The 15600-nt window shown below is 39.7% G+C and overlaps 1 protein-coding gene across 5 annotated transcripts in view; it reads left to right on the top strand.

The window, feature by feature from the left end:
* sdr42e1 (short chain dehydrogenase/reductase family 42E, member 1) overlaps positions 1 to 13981 on the top strand; it is a 41305-nt gene extending 27324 nt beyond the window's left edge. For 3 of the 5 annotated variants that reach the window (XM_051931473.1, XM_051931474.1, XM_051931475.1), the window contains 2 exons: positions 1858 to 1927; positions 12050 to 13980. In XM_051931473.1, the coding sequence (XP_051787433.1) occupies positions 1905 to 1927; positions 12050 to 13148 (1122 nt within the window). In that variant the 5' untranslated portion in view covers positions 1858 to 1904 and the 3' untranslated portion in view covers positions 13149 to 13980. Of the gene's footprint in view, positions 1 to 1857; positions 1928 to 11356; positions 11829 to 12049 lie in introns of those variants that run through there. The other 2 variants (XM_051931471.1, XM_028810141.2) reach the window with 2 other exon arrangements.
* The last annotated feature ends 1619 nt before the right edge of the window (positions 13982 to 15600 follow it).

Below are 15600 nucleotides of genomic sequence, written 5' to 3' on the forward strand. Positions count from 1 at the left end.
CAGTCATCCCAGGGTACCTTGCACTTTCTCGGATGCCTCTGCGTCTCAGTTCTTCTGTCTTCTCCTTGTTCCTGTGGTCTATGGCTGTCCATTCTGCTGCACTTCTTATCAGACGGCATCATAGTCAGAACCTGAAACCTCCACATAGCCCTCTGTCTTAATCTGTTTCTTGTTCATCTGCACAGCTGATGCTATCCTTCCCATCCTCACACTCTGACACCTCCCCATCAAGGAAACACTTTTTCCATCCATCCATTATCCACAGCTTATCCGAGGTAGGGTTGCGGGGGCAGCAGCCTAAGCTGGGAAGCCCAGACTTCCCTCTCCCCGGCCACCTCCTCCAGCTCCTCTGGTAGGACCCCGAGGTGTTCCCAGGCCAGCCGGGAGATATAATCCCTCCAGCGTGTCCTGGGTCTACCCCGTGGCCTTCTTCCAGTGGGACATGCCCAGAACACCCCTCCAGGGAGGCATCCAGGGGGCATCCAGACCAGATGCCCGAACCACCTCAACTGAGCCACCCTGCGGAGAAAACTCATTTCGGCCCCTTGTATCTGCAATCTTGCTCTTTCGGTCACTACCCAAAGCTCATGGCCATAGGTGAGGGTAGGAACGTAGATCGACTGGTAAATCGACAGCCTCACCTTTTGGTTCAGCTCCCTCTTCACCACGACGGACCGTTGCAGAGCCCACATTACTGTGGATGCCGCACCAATCCGTCTGTCAACCTCCCGCTCCCATATCCCAAGAGCCAGTTCTCGCCTTCGGCCACCACCCATATCGCATTGCACCCGACCCCTATGGCCTCTCTTGCAGGTGGTGGGCCCACAAGAGAAAAAAACAGTTTTTCCCCAAACCAATTCTTTCTAACTAAAATGTCTCTTAACAGAAACATTTATTTTCTTCTCACTACACAAACTCACCTCCTTTTAACTAACTTGTCTTCCAGCTGTGGCCTACTTATTACTGCGCCACCACAAGTTAATGGTAATCCTGCACCAGCATGAGCTAAGCAGCTGGACTGAGCTAAACCAATTAAAGCACTAATAAATTAAATCATTAAAACACCCCCAGGACTCGTTTCACCAGAAAGTGTCAATAAAAACCTTGATCTGTCCCAGCTTTGGCTGTTTCATTTTAATGTGAGTTCACCACTTGACCAGCTATTGGTGGTACTGGGTGTTACAGTTTTATAAACTTAATTATTTCCATATCTAGCAATGTGCATCTCCTATGCTTGTTTTTTATGACGGTTGAACTGCTGCTTTTAGCTTCAGCCTGTTTCTTCTCATAAACTATATTAAAATAGGTGTTGTCATAAAATTAATACACTATTATATATAAGGTGTATGTGAAGTTTACTGCAAAAATGTAATATCTTAAGCATTACAGTCAAAAACTTTCAGCTTGCATTTCTACTATAAATCTTAAGTTCAACCTAGTCCTAAATACTATGTACTTTTTAAGGTGTGGTATGTCTATAAATATGATTTATAGCCTTTTTAAATGGACATATTTAACAACAGTGTCCTAGTAGCTCATGAGAATCTTGTGAGCCCCATCAAAAGGTATACTGAGACGTGGTTCCAGTAGTAATATTGTCTTTTCAAATGTGTTGAAATATGTGTGGAGTCCAAAGGGAGTTGACATGTGACAGTTTCTGTTGAGCACACTTTTACAAAAATTGCTTTGCTAGGCAGTCTTTTCTGTGCTGGTTGGTAGAATCAAAAACATTCATGAAAGAGTGGTTATCTGGGGCATTAACAATGCTGCCATGACCTTCTCCACACTTAAATTCAGGATATATTGTTTTGCTTAGTGAACAAGACCACAAAGAAATCTATCCATTACCCTTTATAGCAAAGTAAGCAGAACTGGGATTTTTGACCCTGAGAACAGCTTACACAATGCATTTGTGTACCGTAGCAGTGTAAGTACAGTACTCATTTACTAGCTAACTTAATTGTTAACGATGTACTGTATATGTTCTTTATTCTAATACCTACAAACTTCCTTTCCTGTTATACATTGTTCAACTATTTTATACAAATTTCATGAACGTAAAATACAAAATACAAATTTCTCTGATTAACATTAGATTGACATTAATTGTTTACTATATTTTATATGTCCCTTACCTTTAAACTTGTATTTATGTTGACAGGTGGCATGGAAGTGTCCATTATGATAGCACCTTTAACAATTGCCAGCGAGAGACATCTACGATTAACAGAAATCACATTAGAATACTTTGTAATGATTCTGGAGGCCTACTAGTGTTGGATTGGTACCAAAATTTTGACTGTAGTATTGATATCAGCTTTCAGACTTCAGTGCCAGTACCAAAACGGTTTCTGAATCAAATAACAGGTAACTCCAAAACCTCCGCCTTACTCTAGCCTTCCTGTTGTGCCACACAATCGCTTGCTTCCCTGGTGCATACCACTTCCCACTTGATAGATATGAAGTGACAATTGTATTGTGATGTCCTGGCAGTATAACAGAAATGTTTCTGATGCAACAGTTGAGTTTACAGATGACACTGCAGTTGTGAGGGCTGGCTACTTTGAGCAGCTGTTTAAGGCTGATCCTCCTGCAAGGATATTTGATATCTCTGAGTCCATGGTTCTTCAAGCTGATCCTCCATTTAGCTGTGAATCACCTAATCTCACTGAGATTGCATAGGTGGTGAGCCAGTAAATGATAGGGAAAAGACTGCAGGGATCTGTGGTATCCGGGGTAAACTTCTCCAGGCTGGTAGTAAGGCTGTCCTCCAGTCAGTGCAAGCAATCTTTGCTTCCATTTGGGAGATGGGTATCATCCCAAATGACCGGAAAAAATGACTTGTTGTCCCTGTCTGGAAAGGGAAGGGTGATTACCTGGTTTTTCCGCAACTACATAGTGATAACACTGCTCTCGGTTCTGGGTCATTCTCAATAGGATCCGTGATCACTTGCTCACCTACCAGCGTCCAGAACAGTCTGTACCCTGGCACTGTGCGTTCTCATGGAGCACACATGCGAATATCGGCAAAGTTTCCTTGCATTTTTTTTTTTTAAATCATTCGACTCAGTTGATTGAGCTGCGCTGTGGGAGATCCTGAGACTTTGTGGAATCCCCTCAAAGTTGTTGGACATCATGGCTAGCCTGTATACTGGTACTGTGAGTAATGTGCAGAGTTGAGGCAGAATATGTGTTTTTCCCAGTTGATTCTGGGGTTCGTCAGGGGTGTGTTCTTGCTCCTTCTCTGTTCAATGCTTGCATAGATTGGGTGTTGGGCAAGGTCATGGGGTCCAGCAGCTGTGAGGCATCTGTTGGTGAAGAAAGATTCAGTGATCTTGACTTTGCTGATGATGCTTTGATCTTCGCGGAGTCAATGGAGATTCTGATTGGGGCTCTTGAGAGATTAAGCAAGGGGTCTGAATGAGTGGGCTTGCGAGTGTCCTGGATAAAAACCATGAACCAGGCCTTTAATGACCTCTTAGGCAATAGCCATCAGCCGTGTGTCTGTCTGCGTAGAGAGTGTCGACTTTGTCAAGAGGTTTACTTTCCTCGGCAGCAACATTCATGTCTCCTATAGATTCTTCTTATAAAGTCAGTAGACAGTGTGGCGGACAGCCAGGGTCCATGCCCGCCCGGGATGCCCCTTCACTATATATTCAGGGGGAGCAGCCCTGGATTGTGCAATACCTCCCCCTGGACACTAGAGGGCCGCCCTCCTGGGTTGGAGTGGTGCCTCGGTTTCCAGCAGGGCTCCATGGGAATTGGAGTTGGGTGCAGCCCTGTTGGGTCCTGCAGGTGCTGCCAGGGGGTGCTACAGCTGGGACTCTTGAGGGCGTATGGGCAGTGTATTCGCCACACCCGGAAGTGCAGCCAGAACTCGGCAGTCAACCACCTGGAGCACTTCCAGGTGGACTATAAAAGGGGCCAGCAGCCACCACTCAATGGCCAGAGTTGGGAGGAGGAGGACGAAGCTTGGAGGAGGAGTGGTGGTACCAAAGAAGAATGTGCTTGTGTGTTACTTGTGGGACTGTGTTGTGCCTGAAGAAAAATAAAAGTGTTCTTGTTTTTATATGTGCCTCCGGTGTGAGTCTGTGTCGGGTCAGGCTCCTATATAGCGCCTTTTTACAACAGATTGGGAGAGTGTGTGGGGTCACTGGGTTGCTGGAAAGGGGTATGTGGCACTACCGAAATCTATGCACAACGGCGAAGTTCCAAATCTTTAGAGATCTGGTGCTTCCTGTCTTTCTATATGGTTGCGAGACATGGACGCTATCCAGTGACCTGGGGCCTCATGTATAACGCCGTGCGTAGAACTCACACTATAACATGGCGTAAGCACAAAAGCGGGATTGTGCGTACGCACAGAAAAATCCAGATGCAGGAATCTGTGCGCACGCAAACTTTCATGTTCTTCCACTACATAAATCCCGATCAGCGTGAAAAGTAACGCACGTGCACGCGCCTTCTGTCCTGCCCCAACTCCTCCCAGAATTACGCCTCTTTGAATATGCAAATCAATATAAATAGCCTTCTGTGAAAAGACAATGGGAAAAGCATAGGGGAAAATATAAGAATTTCAGCGAATACCAAGTGGAGGCAAAGGAAAAACGTACTATTTGTTGGGTTAAACAGTGGCATAATCAACAAAAGAAAGTTGATAGAGTGACAGAGAGTCGGAGAAACTCGAAAGATCAAGTTCACAAAGTCGCACAGTGCCCGAAATAAAAAAGAAATCACATATCAAAGTTGCCGTGAAAAGGCGAGTCGTAGCCCACCGTCTGAGTGTCATATGAAAGCTTAATAGGGTACAGACAAAAAAAATAGGCACACAGTGGGAAAAAAGCACGAAATGTCAACTTTAATCTCGAAATTTCCACTTTAATCACGTAGTTTATTTTGCCATTAAAGTAGAACATCATAAACTTCATCTTAAAATCGTTTATTTTACTAGTTTCTCAAGTAGCACATTAAATGCTTTGTTCTGTGTTTGATCTTCTATGTGCTCTATGTGTGTGAATCACTACGTGCTTCCGTTCTTTCTCTTTCTCCGACAGGACACAGAATCCATTACATTCGTGATATTACAGCTCTCTGAATAATTAAAATACTGAGATGTATACGTGATATCTTTTTCATGATGATAGGAATGAAAGCATGTTATTAAACATGGGAACACGGTGGCGCAGTGATTGTTCATATCTCATGCAAGAGGCTTGCTGCGCGACCTTCAATGAAATAATTTATTACAGAAGTACTGTCTCTTTCAAACGTACTAACCTCCAATTCCTGTCCTTACTTTTCTTTCTCCAAAAACCCAATCGCCACACAATCAGCTATGTAATAGACATGAAGCCATCTATAAGCTTAGAACGCCAATTCTTCAAAACTTTTAAGGAACATTGAAATATCTTCGTAGTACATGTTTAATTATTCTATCCATCTGTCTTTCCAGTGTCGCTTCAGCACCAGCAAGAATACAACACAATGCAGAAACAATTAGTGAACTTGCTAGCGCTGCGGCACCGTGTCCTCACATGTTTAATTATTAACAATACAGATTATTTAAATGAAGTTAAAGTTTTATCTGTATAATATAATCAACATATTTTGCTGCATTTCATCTTAAAAATGAATACCGTCATCATATGTAAATACGCGCGTTACAAAGTGGCGCAGGTTGTGCAATATTATAACTGTATCCCAAGTTTACAGTGAGGTGATTGTACTTATAAGTACAAACAGTTCTACAAGGAGCACTTGATGGACTGATTTAGTGCGTTTATAGTTCTTGGGATGAAACTGTTTCTAAACCGCGAAGTCCGTACTGGGAAGTCTCTAAAGCATTTTGCTGTGGTTCAGGCAGCGTCTGCTTCATGCTGTGTACCGATAATTCTCAGCTGCTGCTGTGATTTCCCACTCAGATACAGTGATATAAATACTCCGAGTGGTGCAGTGAGAGTAATATGGAAAAAGATGATCTGCTGTTACAACACTTAACGGGACCAGCTGAAAGAAGAAGAAGATGCAGTGAGAGTTACAACGCTAAAGCAGCTATGGTATTTGGAATACTATGGCTATTCCCTGGACCATTATATTGCTACAGGTTAATTACAATCAGATGCATTACACTAATAAACAATATGCAGTTAATTTCAGTGTATTTATAAAGTCGCGCCAGGAATGTGGATCTAAGAAAGAAAGGTTGATCACACAGGAACAGTAGCACTGCTTTGACGGTGGGTGCCGCCAGTCTGCAAAACCAGGGGGGATAAATTGCGTACGCCAAGGTATGAGGTACCGTGGAAATGTGCGTGGCTTTACGCCAAGTTTAGGTTTTATACATCGCGATTTGAGCGTGGAAACGGGAGTATGCAACATTTCTGTGCGTACGCACCGTTTATACATGAGGCCCCTGATACTGTATGAAGACTGGACTCCTTCAGTACTGTGTCTCTTTGGAGAATCCTTGGGTACTGCTGGTTTGACTTTGTGTCGAATGAGTGGTTACTCACGGAGTCCAGAATGATGCACATTACCTGCATTGTGAAGGAGTGTCAGTTATAGCACTATGGCCATGTGGCGCAGTTCCCCAAGGGTGATCCGGCTCGCAGGATCCTCATTGTTGAGGACCCGAGTGGCTGGACCAGACCAAGGGGATCCCCATGTAACACCTGGCTGTGGCAGGTAATTTCTGGAGTGTGGGACTGGACCACGTGTCTCCCTGGGGGGGTTGCCAAACAGGATCCTGAGCTGTTTCGTTGTGTGGTGGGTGTGGCAATGCGCTGTACCGTTGCATACTCCTCAACCTAACCTGACCTACAGTATCTTTTTAAAGCAAAAATTATTTTTTAGCCTTGAAATATGCTATGGTGGTGTTTCTCAACCACTGTGTCACACCCCACTTTTGATTGTAAGTTGCCATTGTTTATAATGTTAGTGGGTCACAATTTTTCCCCCCTCTAGTGCTGACAATTGCACTCGATTAAACCCCTTCCCCCAAATTTAATGATTGTGCTTAATTCACCAAGGGAGTGTGGTAATGCACAACTCGGCGCATTACCAAATTTAAAGAAACCTTAACACTAGAATCCCTGAAGCCTACAAAAAAACTCGTAATCCCGACCCTGCTATCCCATCACTCCCACAGACACAGATGAAGTTCTCCCCACTTAAGTGTTTTTATCGTGATGTGAGGTGCCTGGAGTTGTTTAGGGTAAATAATACAGTATATCATTATTTGAAATACATGTATTTCATGTGTGTTCTGGGTCTACAAAGATCTGGGTAAATGTAGGATGAAAGGAAATGCCAGGCAAGAAAAGCTGCACACATACTGTACCTAAAGCAGAAACTTTTTCCATGTTATACTAATAATGACATGAAGTGTATATTGTGTGAAGACTTTAGTCCAAATATCAAATAAACACGTGTGCTTTAAATTCAAGAATATAACCAAAGAAAAAAAAACATTTGTTTTACATGTTGCTGTCAATAAGTTAAAAACCCAAGCTCAAATGTAAAAACCCAAGCTCAAATGTCAGTTGACAGGAAGTTGATATGTATTCTTGAATGGTCTAGAGGTAACAACTGCTTCCTTATAACTCAAGGTACAGTGTAGGGCCATTAAGCCGCAGTGATTGGGGTCCAAACTGCTTAACCGTGGCTTAGGTGGTCAGCGGCTTAAATATTTTTTGATAATGCATAAATTACAATAAATAATGAAAAAATAAATGTTTTTTGATCACAAACCTTTCTCACGTGTTGACCCACGAGTCGCCATTTTGAAAGTAGCGCCGTAGTCTCAAGATCGCGATATTGCGTGCTGCATATTAAATCGTGATTAACGGTCTTGAAATTAATAATAAATTATTATTTAAGAATAACAAAACATATCAAATACATTTAAAACATTTTATTTCACATCTTTTCATAAAAATTACTAAATATTTATTCGTAACATTGCATGGCACAATACAGTATTAAAATAGTAATTATTTGACATATAAACAAAATCACACTCAAGCACTTTTATTACCATCACACATTAATACATTAACAATGTTATAAACATTTTAATAAAATTTTATTTTTTTTTATTTCCAATATAAAATTAAACATACAGTAATATAATAGTTGTTATTACACAATAACAAGTTACAAACATTCTTTATTTTTTAGTAAAATACGAGGTGATGTCAGCTTGCTTCTTGTTCCTAGAAGCTCTCATCTTGGCATCTCTTATGAGAGACTTCAGCTGTAGTGTCTTTACTTTATCCCCCACACGCTTGTAGTACTCTAAGGACACTTCAAGTCCTTTAACTGCATCATCAGCGGTTCTAGTTGGAGGTACTGGGACAGGATCTTCTTCTTCTTCATCTTCATTGTGGTTTTCTTCAGCTAAAATGGAGGATGCTATTGGGACGTCATCATCTATGGTGGACCATGCTGCAAGGATTTCTTGTACTGGTACACTTGAGTGGACAGCCGACATCAACTTCTGTTCTGCCTCCCGTACTTCTTCTGGACTGAAACCTAGGAAGTCTTCATCTTCGTCTTCTTCAACAGTAATGGGGTTCTCTGTAATGGGACCTCCAAGGGCTTTAGTCCAACAATTTTGAATTGTTTCAGGCTTGATTGCTCCCCAGGCTGACTCAGACAAATACAGTGCTTCTTTAATTCTTACAGTCTTCAGGAACATAGGGACACTCTTATCTTCTTCAACCATGGACTTTATCATCTCCCGTCTATAATTGGCCTTGAACACAGAAGTGATGCCTTGATCTAGGGGCTGAATCTTGGACGTTGTGTTCTTTGGAAGGTAATAAACAAAAATCTTGCCATCTCTGGACTTCAACGTCTCTGCAGGGGGGTGGGCTGGACAGTTGTCTAGAAGTAGGCATGCTCATGGTTCCATTCCCTTGCTTCTAAGGTGCCTACGGACATCAGGGATGAACGTCTGGTGAAACCACTTCTCAAAAATTGCTGCTGTCATCCAGGCATTCTTGCTGTGATCGTAGTCCAGTGGTAATGATGACATGTTGATGTTGTGGAAACATCTTGGGGATCCAAACTTGCCAATACAAAGAGGTGTTAGCTTGTGATGACCCATCCAGTTACAGCAAAATAACATTGTCACACTGTCTTTGATCTGTTTATAACCTTCTTTGCTGGTCTTGTCTTTCTTCATGGCTAAAGTTCTATCAGGCAGTATTTTGTAGTAAAGGCCAGTTTCATTAGCGTTGTAAATCATCTCTTCTGTTAGCTGCTGTTCTTCTATGAATTGTTGAAATTTGGGAATGAACTCTTCTGCTGCTACAGTGTCTGCTGACTTAATCTCGCCATTGATCTTTACTTGTGAAATGCCGTGTCGCTGTTTCTACCTTTTCAACCAGCCACTTGAAACTGTAAACTCAGGATCTGCATCGGGACCATGAATTTCCTTGTATAATTTTTCTGCCTGCGCTTGGATGACTGGACCAGAAATAAGGATACCATTGTTTCTAGCCTCACAAAATGCATTAAAAGTTGCTTTGTCTAATTCTGGATCTTTTGCTGTTCTGGCTCTCTTGCGTCTTAAACCACTTTCATCAAGCTCATCAAGAAATGTTCTTAATTTGTTTTCATCTTTGATCCATCTGCGTAGTGTTGACTCAAGTACCCCTAACTCTCTGCTTACTTTAATGCGAGTTTCGCCGTTTCGTATTCTTTAGATGACATCCAGCTTTTGCTGAACATCATATGAAGCGTGCTTACGTTTATTACTCATGGCGTAAAATTTTTTAAAGCAAATATGATGTGCTTGCTATAGATTCAGACACTGAAGTGATTTACGTTGGGTTTGTGACTCATATTTATACAATTTCAAGTTTTATCAGATTATCGAATTAAAAATAATACTTTAAATACGAGTTGATTTTTTGTGGATTTACCGCGGATTAACTTTGTAGCATTGTAAGGTGTGAATCGGTTACAATGGCGGCCTCCATAACGCTGACACACAGCATGGATAAAACAGATTAATATTTATTGTTTATTGATAAATAAAAGACTAATCTTCTATAAATACATCTTTGAAGTTACAACCAGCATTTAAATATTTAATCCGCGATAGTGCATAGCATGTCAATCACGGACATTCGAAATGCCAAAATGACAGCTGTCAACACCTGTCTCGAATGTTTGAGAAGCCGTGTTTAGGTCCGTATGATCCATAGTGTAAAAAAATTGGGATCCAAGCTTTTTGTGCGGCTTAAGCGAATTCGCGGATTACTGGCCCGCGGCTTAATGGCACTACACTGTACTGGGTTCGAGACCTATGCACTACTGAGTAGTCAACTGCTATTATTATTATTATTATTGCTATAATATAATAAAAACATACATTTGATTTGAGTTTGTAACACCCGGTGTAAATTTTTGCATAAAAGTTTGCTCTTGTTTTTTAATTATTCAGTTTTATTCTCTCAGTGACTTTCACGTGGTACAAAGAACTTGCCTCTCCCTCTTGAGTTGATGGCATTTACGTATCTCCATTCTTTTCACAAGAGCAGCGCTGTGGCTGATGCCTGCTCAGAACTATTTGTTGTACCAGCAATCAAAGATGTTCCGTGACCGCTATCAGACTGGACAAAGGCAGGACCATAACAACAGACAGCTTCTTCACAGTGCTTTCGCTGGCTAATAGACTGCTGCATGCAACGCAACTCCGCTTGTCACCATAAAGTAAAATAGGACTTCCAACTGCAGCTATAGTCACTTTAGTATGGGAGCAATTCGCCACGCTAGTCTTTAGATCTGGCAGTGTTAACACACCATTTGTGTGTTGAAGGCGCTGCCACTGGGTGAGCACTGTGAGGCATGGTGAGTCTGGACACACATAGAGCAGGTACAATGACCAGTACAGGCTCCTCCACACATGTTCAGTTTAACACACCGGTGTTCTTGCAGCCTGCCCAGCGCAGGCGGTTTAAGGTGTGGTGCACCTGAAAGAAATGGCCAGCATTTGCTTTTGTAACCAAGGTTGAGTCAGAGATGGGGATTCCGTATTGTAAATAAATGAGATTTACTAACTGGTGAGCTTGAGCAGAGGTGCTTACATGCGCGCGACTGGCAGGGTTTCGATTTTAAGTAGAAAGTTGCTCAGGGTGTGTCGCGGCACATGACATGAACGTGCCAGTGTCTACCTGGATAGGTGCGTGGGGTAAATGGGAGTGGCAGATTGGCTGGATAATCTTGCCAGTGGTATTTAAGCAGTTGCTGGCCAACAAGGGTCGTAAGTGGACCTAAAGGCAAGGTAGGATTAAGCACTGCTGAGCAATTGAAGGAGCAGTTTTGATTTTGATGGCTTTCTATTCTTTTTGTACATATATTTATATGTCTCCGAGTGATAATTTTGGTGGAGGTATATGTACTTATTTGGTGTTGGGATAGTTTTGATTTCTGGATTGGTGCAATTGTTTTTTCTTTTTGTATATATAAACACTTTATTTTTTACTGTTGGAGGAGCTTCCTGAGCCCGAGATAAAGAAAGAAAACTACCTTCATTTTTGGAGTGTGTGTGTAGTTTGTGTAGGAGTGCACTGTTTTTGTAAATACACCATATTTTTCTTTTTTTGTCTTTATTTTTGAAGGAGTGTCAGTACTGAAGGACTGTGAATCAAAGCCTGCCTGACACTACTGCTTTTTTGTTGTACAGCACTCTTGTAAATAAACTTTTTGTCTGTGTCTCTTCTCTACGTTGCTCCTGTTTGGCTCATGAACAATCAAATGTCAGAGCGTAGGCTGGGGTCACTATCCACCTGCATGGGATATCAGAGGGAGACCTATTGGTAGGTCGTTGAATTTACCTAATTTATTTATGAAAGCTAAAACCACTAGGTGATGAATTTATGTAAATGGGTTCTAAACTTGTTAAGTGCTTTTTTTAATACAAGTGTAACTGACAAAATTATTTTTCAGCATGTTAGTTTTAAATTATAAAATAGAATATTTATTCATTTAAATTCTAAATATGCCTATTACAATTATTATTATTATTTTTTTTTTGTAGGCTTGGTTGTGCACTAAATGAAAAGGGTGTAAAAGTCACACTTTTTGATATCTGGAAACCAATAGACAACTTTCCAAAAGAGATTACATTTTTACAGGGAGATGTGCGCAGCTATTCAGATGTAGAGGATGCCCTTAAAAATGCAAACTGTGTTTTCCATATAGCGTCCTATGGAATGTCTGGACGGGAACAATTGAACAGAAAACTAATTGAAGAAGTAAATGTGACAGGAACAGAGAATGTGATCCAGGCCTGCCTGAAAAATGGAGTTCCAAGACTGGTTTATACTAGCACATTTAATGTGGTATTTGGAGGTCAGGTAATAAAAAATGGAGATGAAACACTTCCTTATCTACCACTTCATCTCCATCCAGATTATTACTCTAAAACAAAATCAATAGCTGAAATGGCAGTTCTAAAAGCCAATGGTTTGAAACTAGAAAATGGATCTGATATCCTAAGAACTTGTGCGCTTCGTCCTGCAGGCATCTATGGACCTGGTGAACAGCGTCATCTCCCCAGAATTGTAAGCTATATTGAAAGAGGTATCTTTAAGTTTGTCTATGGTGATGTGAATAGCCTTGTAGAGTTTGTGCATGTGAATAATCTTGTTGCTGCGCACATCATGGCCGCAGATGCTTTAACAGCTGAGAAGAAATACAGAGCTGCAGGACAGCCCTACTTTATTTCTGATGGGAAACCAGTAAACAACTTTGAATTTTTTCGGCCATTAGTTGAAGGTTTAGGGTATAGATTTCCAACAGTCCGTCTTCCAATATCTTTAATATATTTTTTTGCCTTTCTTACTGAGATGTTTCATTTCCTTATAGGTCCCGTTTATAATTTTCAACCACTGTTGACACGCACAGAGGTGTACAAGACTGGAGTCACACATTATTTCAGTTTAGAAAAAGCTAAACAAGATCTAGGATATAAACCACAATCATATAATCTAGATGAGGTTGTGGAGTGGTTTAAACTTAAGGGTCATGGGAAAAAGTCATGTCCCAAGTCATTCACTAACGCAATCTGGAACGTTTTACTCATAATGGTATTAACTTTTATAGTCCTGTGTTATATACCAGTTGTAGGCATTTAAAGGAAAAATAAAAATATCCATCAAAAACTTTGTACATATTAATGTTTTCAAATGAACAACAGTAAAGTAAAAGTAACTAACTAGGAGCTTTATTATTCTGGAATACTGTATGTCGGTTATTTTATCATTGTATAAAGCAACGAAAGAGCTTGAAATATTCACTGTCAATTCATTGGACTACATTACAAACTGGTCAAGGTTAGAATTCTAAGCAGTTTTTAATTATATACTCTCTAAAACAAAATATTCAGTTTTGATGTAAGAAAAGTGCAAGTTCCATCACATTAGCAGTCAGTTAACATAAGCCAGTGACCTAGAGAGAGGTTCTTCATTTAGAAAACTACACATTTGCTTTCATTACACAAAGTGAAATCTCCCATTAACTGTCAACCATTAAATTACAATGGGCTTATGCAATGTTTAATTATTAGAAATAATGTCCACTTCCAATAAGGAAATAGATCAATTAATATTTATTAATTAAATGAAATAATTTCCAAGATAAACATAATATGTCTATATGCAGTAATATGCAGTAAAGTGTTTTGTATTAACTTTAGTTGTAAATAAAGACAGGTATGAAGGGATTTTTTCTTCATCTTATTTTTAATTATCAGTGCACAAAGACAGTAATTCTTGTTTTGGGAACTCAAGAAGCTGACACCATTCTAGGTGTCAGTTTCTCATAATTTAGATTGCTAATGGTTTACAGTAAATGTTAAAGTTATCACTGTATTTCATAAAAAAATAACATTACAAATTTTAAAGAGCAAAAATCATTAATACTGTATTATGTAAGGGAAGAGCAGTATGTTTTTATAATTGAAATTAAAATCTAATTAATTGATATGTCTTAATGTAGTAATTTGATATATACAGTAATTGCAATAAAAAATACAATGCTAAATAAACTGTTTTAAGTCATTGTTTTTTCTAGTTATTTTAATTCAAAGGAAAGAAAACCAGAGTGTGACAGTGGTTAGAAACTGCCTCCTGTGTTCAAATCCCATACCTAGTTGTTTGCATGTTTTAAATTTTCTGAATGGGAACCCTAGGCTAATTTGCTATTTCACATTGGTCCTATGTCAGTAGGGGTGTGTGCATATGTAGTTCCTGTAATGGACTGGTGTATTGTCCAGGGTTTGTTAATGCCTTACAAACAATGTGGCCATAATATGTTATAGCCCAAAGTGATACTAAATTAAATTAAGCAGAGTTGAGAATATTATGTTGTTCATTTCAGCTGTATTAACTATATGCCTTTTGAAATTCAGATCTTGCTTGAATTTTACATTATACAATTCCTGCCTTTCTTTTTTAAAATGTTCATATTTAAGAAACTGTATTTTTTTCTAAATGTAGAATTTAGTGTTTATGAGGAAGAAGTAATTCAAGTGCTGACATCTTTACTGTTTCTATTTACTGTTTCATAACCTGCAGATATGAATGACTCGAACAGTGTGCTGTGTAATTGTAAGGAATTTCTTGTTACTTTTACCCTAAAAGAAATATGTTAATACATTGTGTAATTAACAGACAGAAGAAAGAAACACTACAAACTTTGGGTATTAAATGTCATTTTTTATCAGTAAAAGCATCTACTTAAAATTATACATGTTTATTATTCATTCATCCATCCATTTTCTGAACACACATTTTTGGTAGGTCAAGATCATAAAGGGCTAGAGCATAGTCAAGCAGCGTTAGGCACTTGGAAGGTACCAACTTTTTTCTGATAATTTTTTATTTTTTATTTTTTAAGTTTAATATCCAGGAAAGCATCTTGGAATCGTAAACAACATTGTGATCATAGAAGGCAACAACAGCCCCCTAATAAACTGCTCTGTATAAAGGGATCCATAGACGATTAAAATTACTGATACCTGAGTAGACAGACACAGTGAGCTCCAGATAAAAAAAGGGAATAAGAAAAGGAGAAAATTAAGGATTAAAATTGGAAGCATGGTACAAACGCCTAGCAACCAGCTCTGAACCAAAAACACAGCAACTTGGTACTTCTTTATATTGGAGCCAGATGATCCATTGATCCGCACTGACAAAAGTTCAAGTAAAGTTAAATTAAAGAAAGAGGATTTCCAGTAGTTTACTGAGAACAAGTCAGCGAGAGACTTAAGATTAGTTTAGCAGTGGTGGTACCCAGACAGACAAACCTCTGCTGGATAGAAGCCAAGGTAAGAGCAGAGAGGTCCTGGAGAAGTAATATATGTGTCAAAGGGAAGTATTATCATGGAAAATATTGGATGGACAATTGGAAACATTCATCCAAAATGCAGAATTTAGAGAGAAATTCTACAACATATGCAGAAACATTCCATGGACATTTAAAGGACACGAGTGCCAAATATATAGCACAAAGTTTATGAGGGGTGAGATAAAGGCAATGTATTAATTTAAATTATGTGAGATGATAATTGAGTTTTTTGGAAAATTT

This window comes from Erpetoichthys calabaricus, chromosome 9 (assembly GCF_900747795.2).
Source record: "Erpetoichthys calabaricus chromosome 9, fErpCal1.3, whole genome shotgun sequence".
Taxonomy (NCBI): Eukaryota; Metazoa; Chordata; class Cladistia; order Polypteriformes; family Polypteridae; genus Erpetoichthys; species Erpetoichthys calabaricus.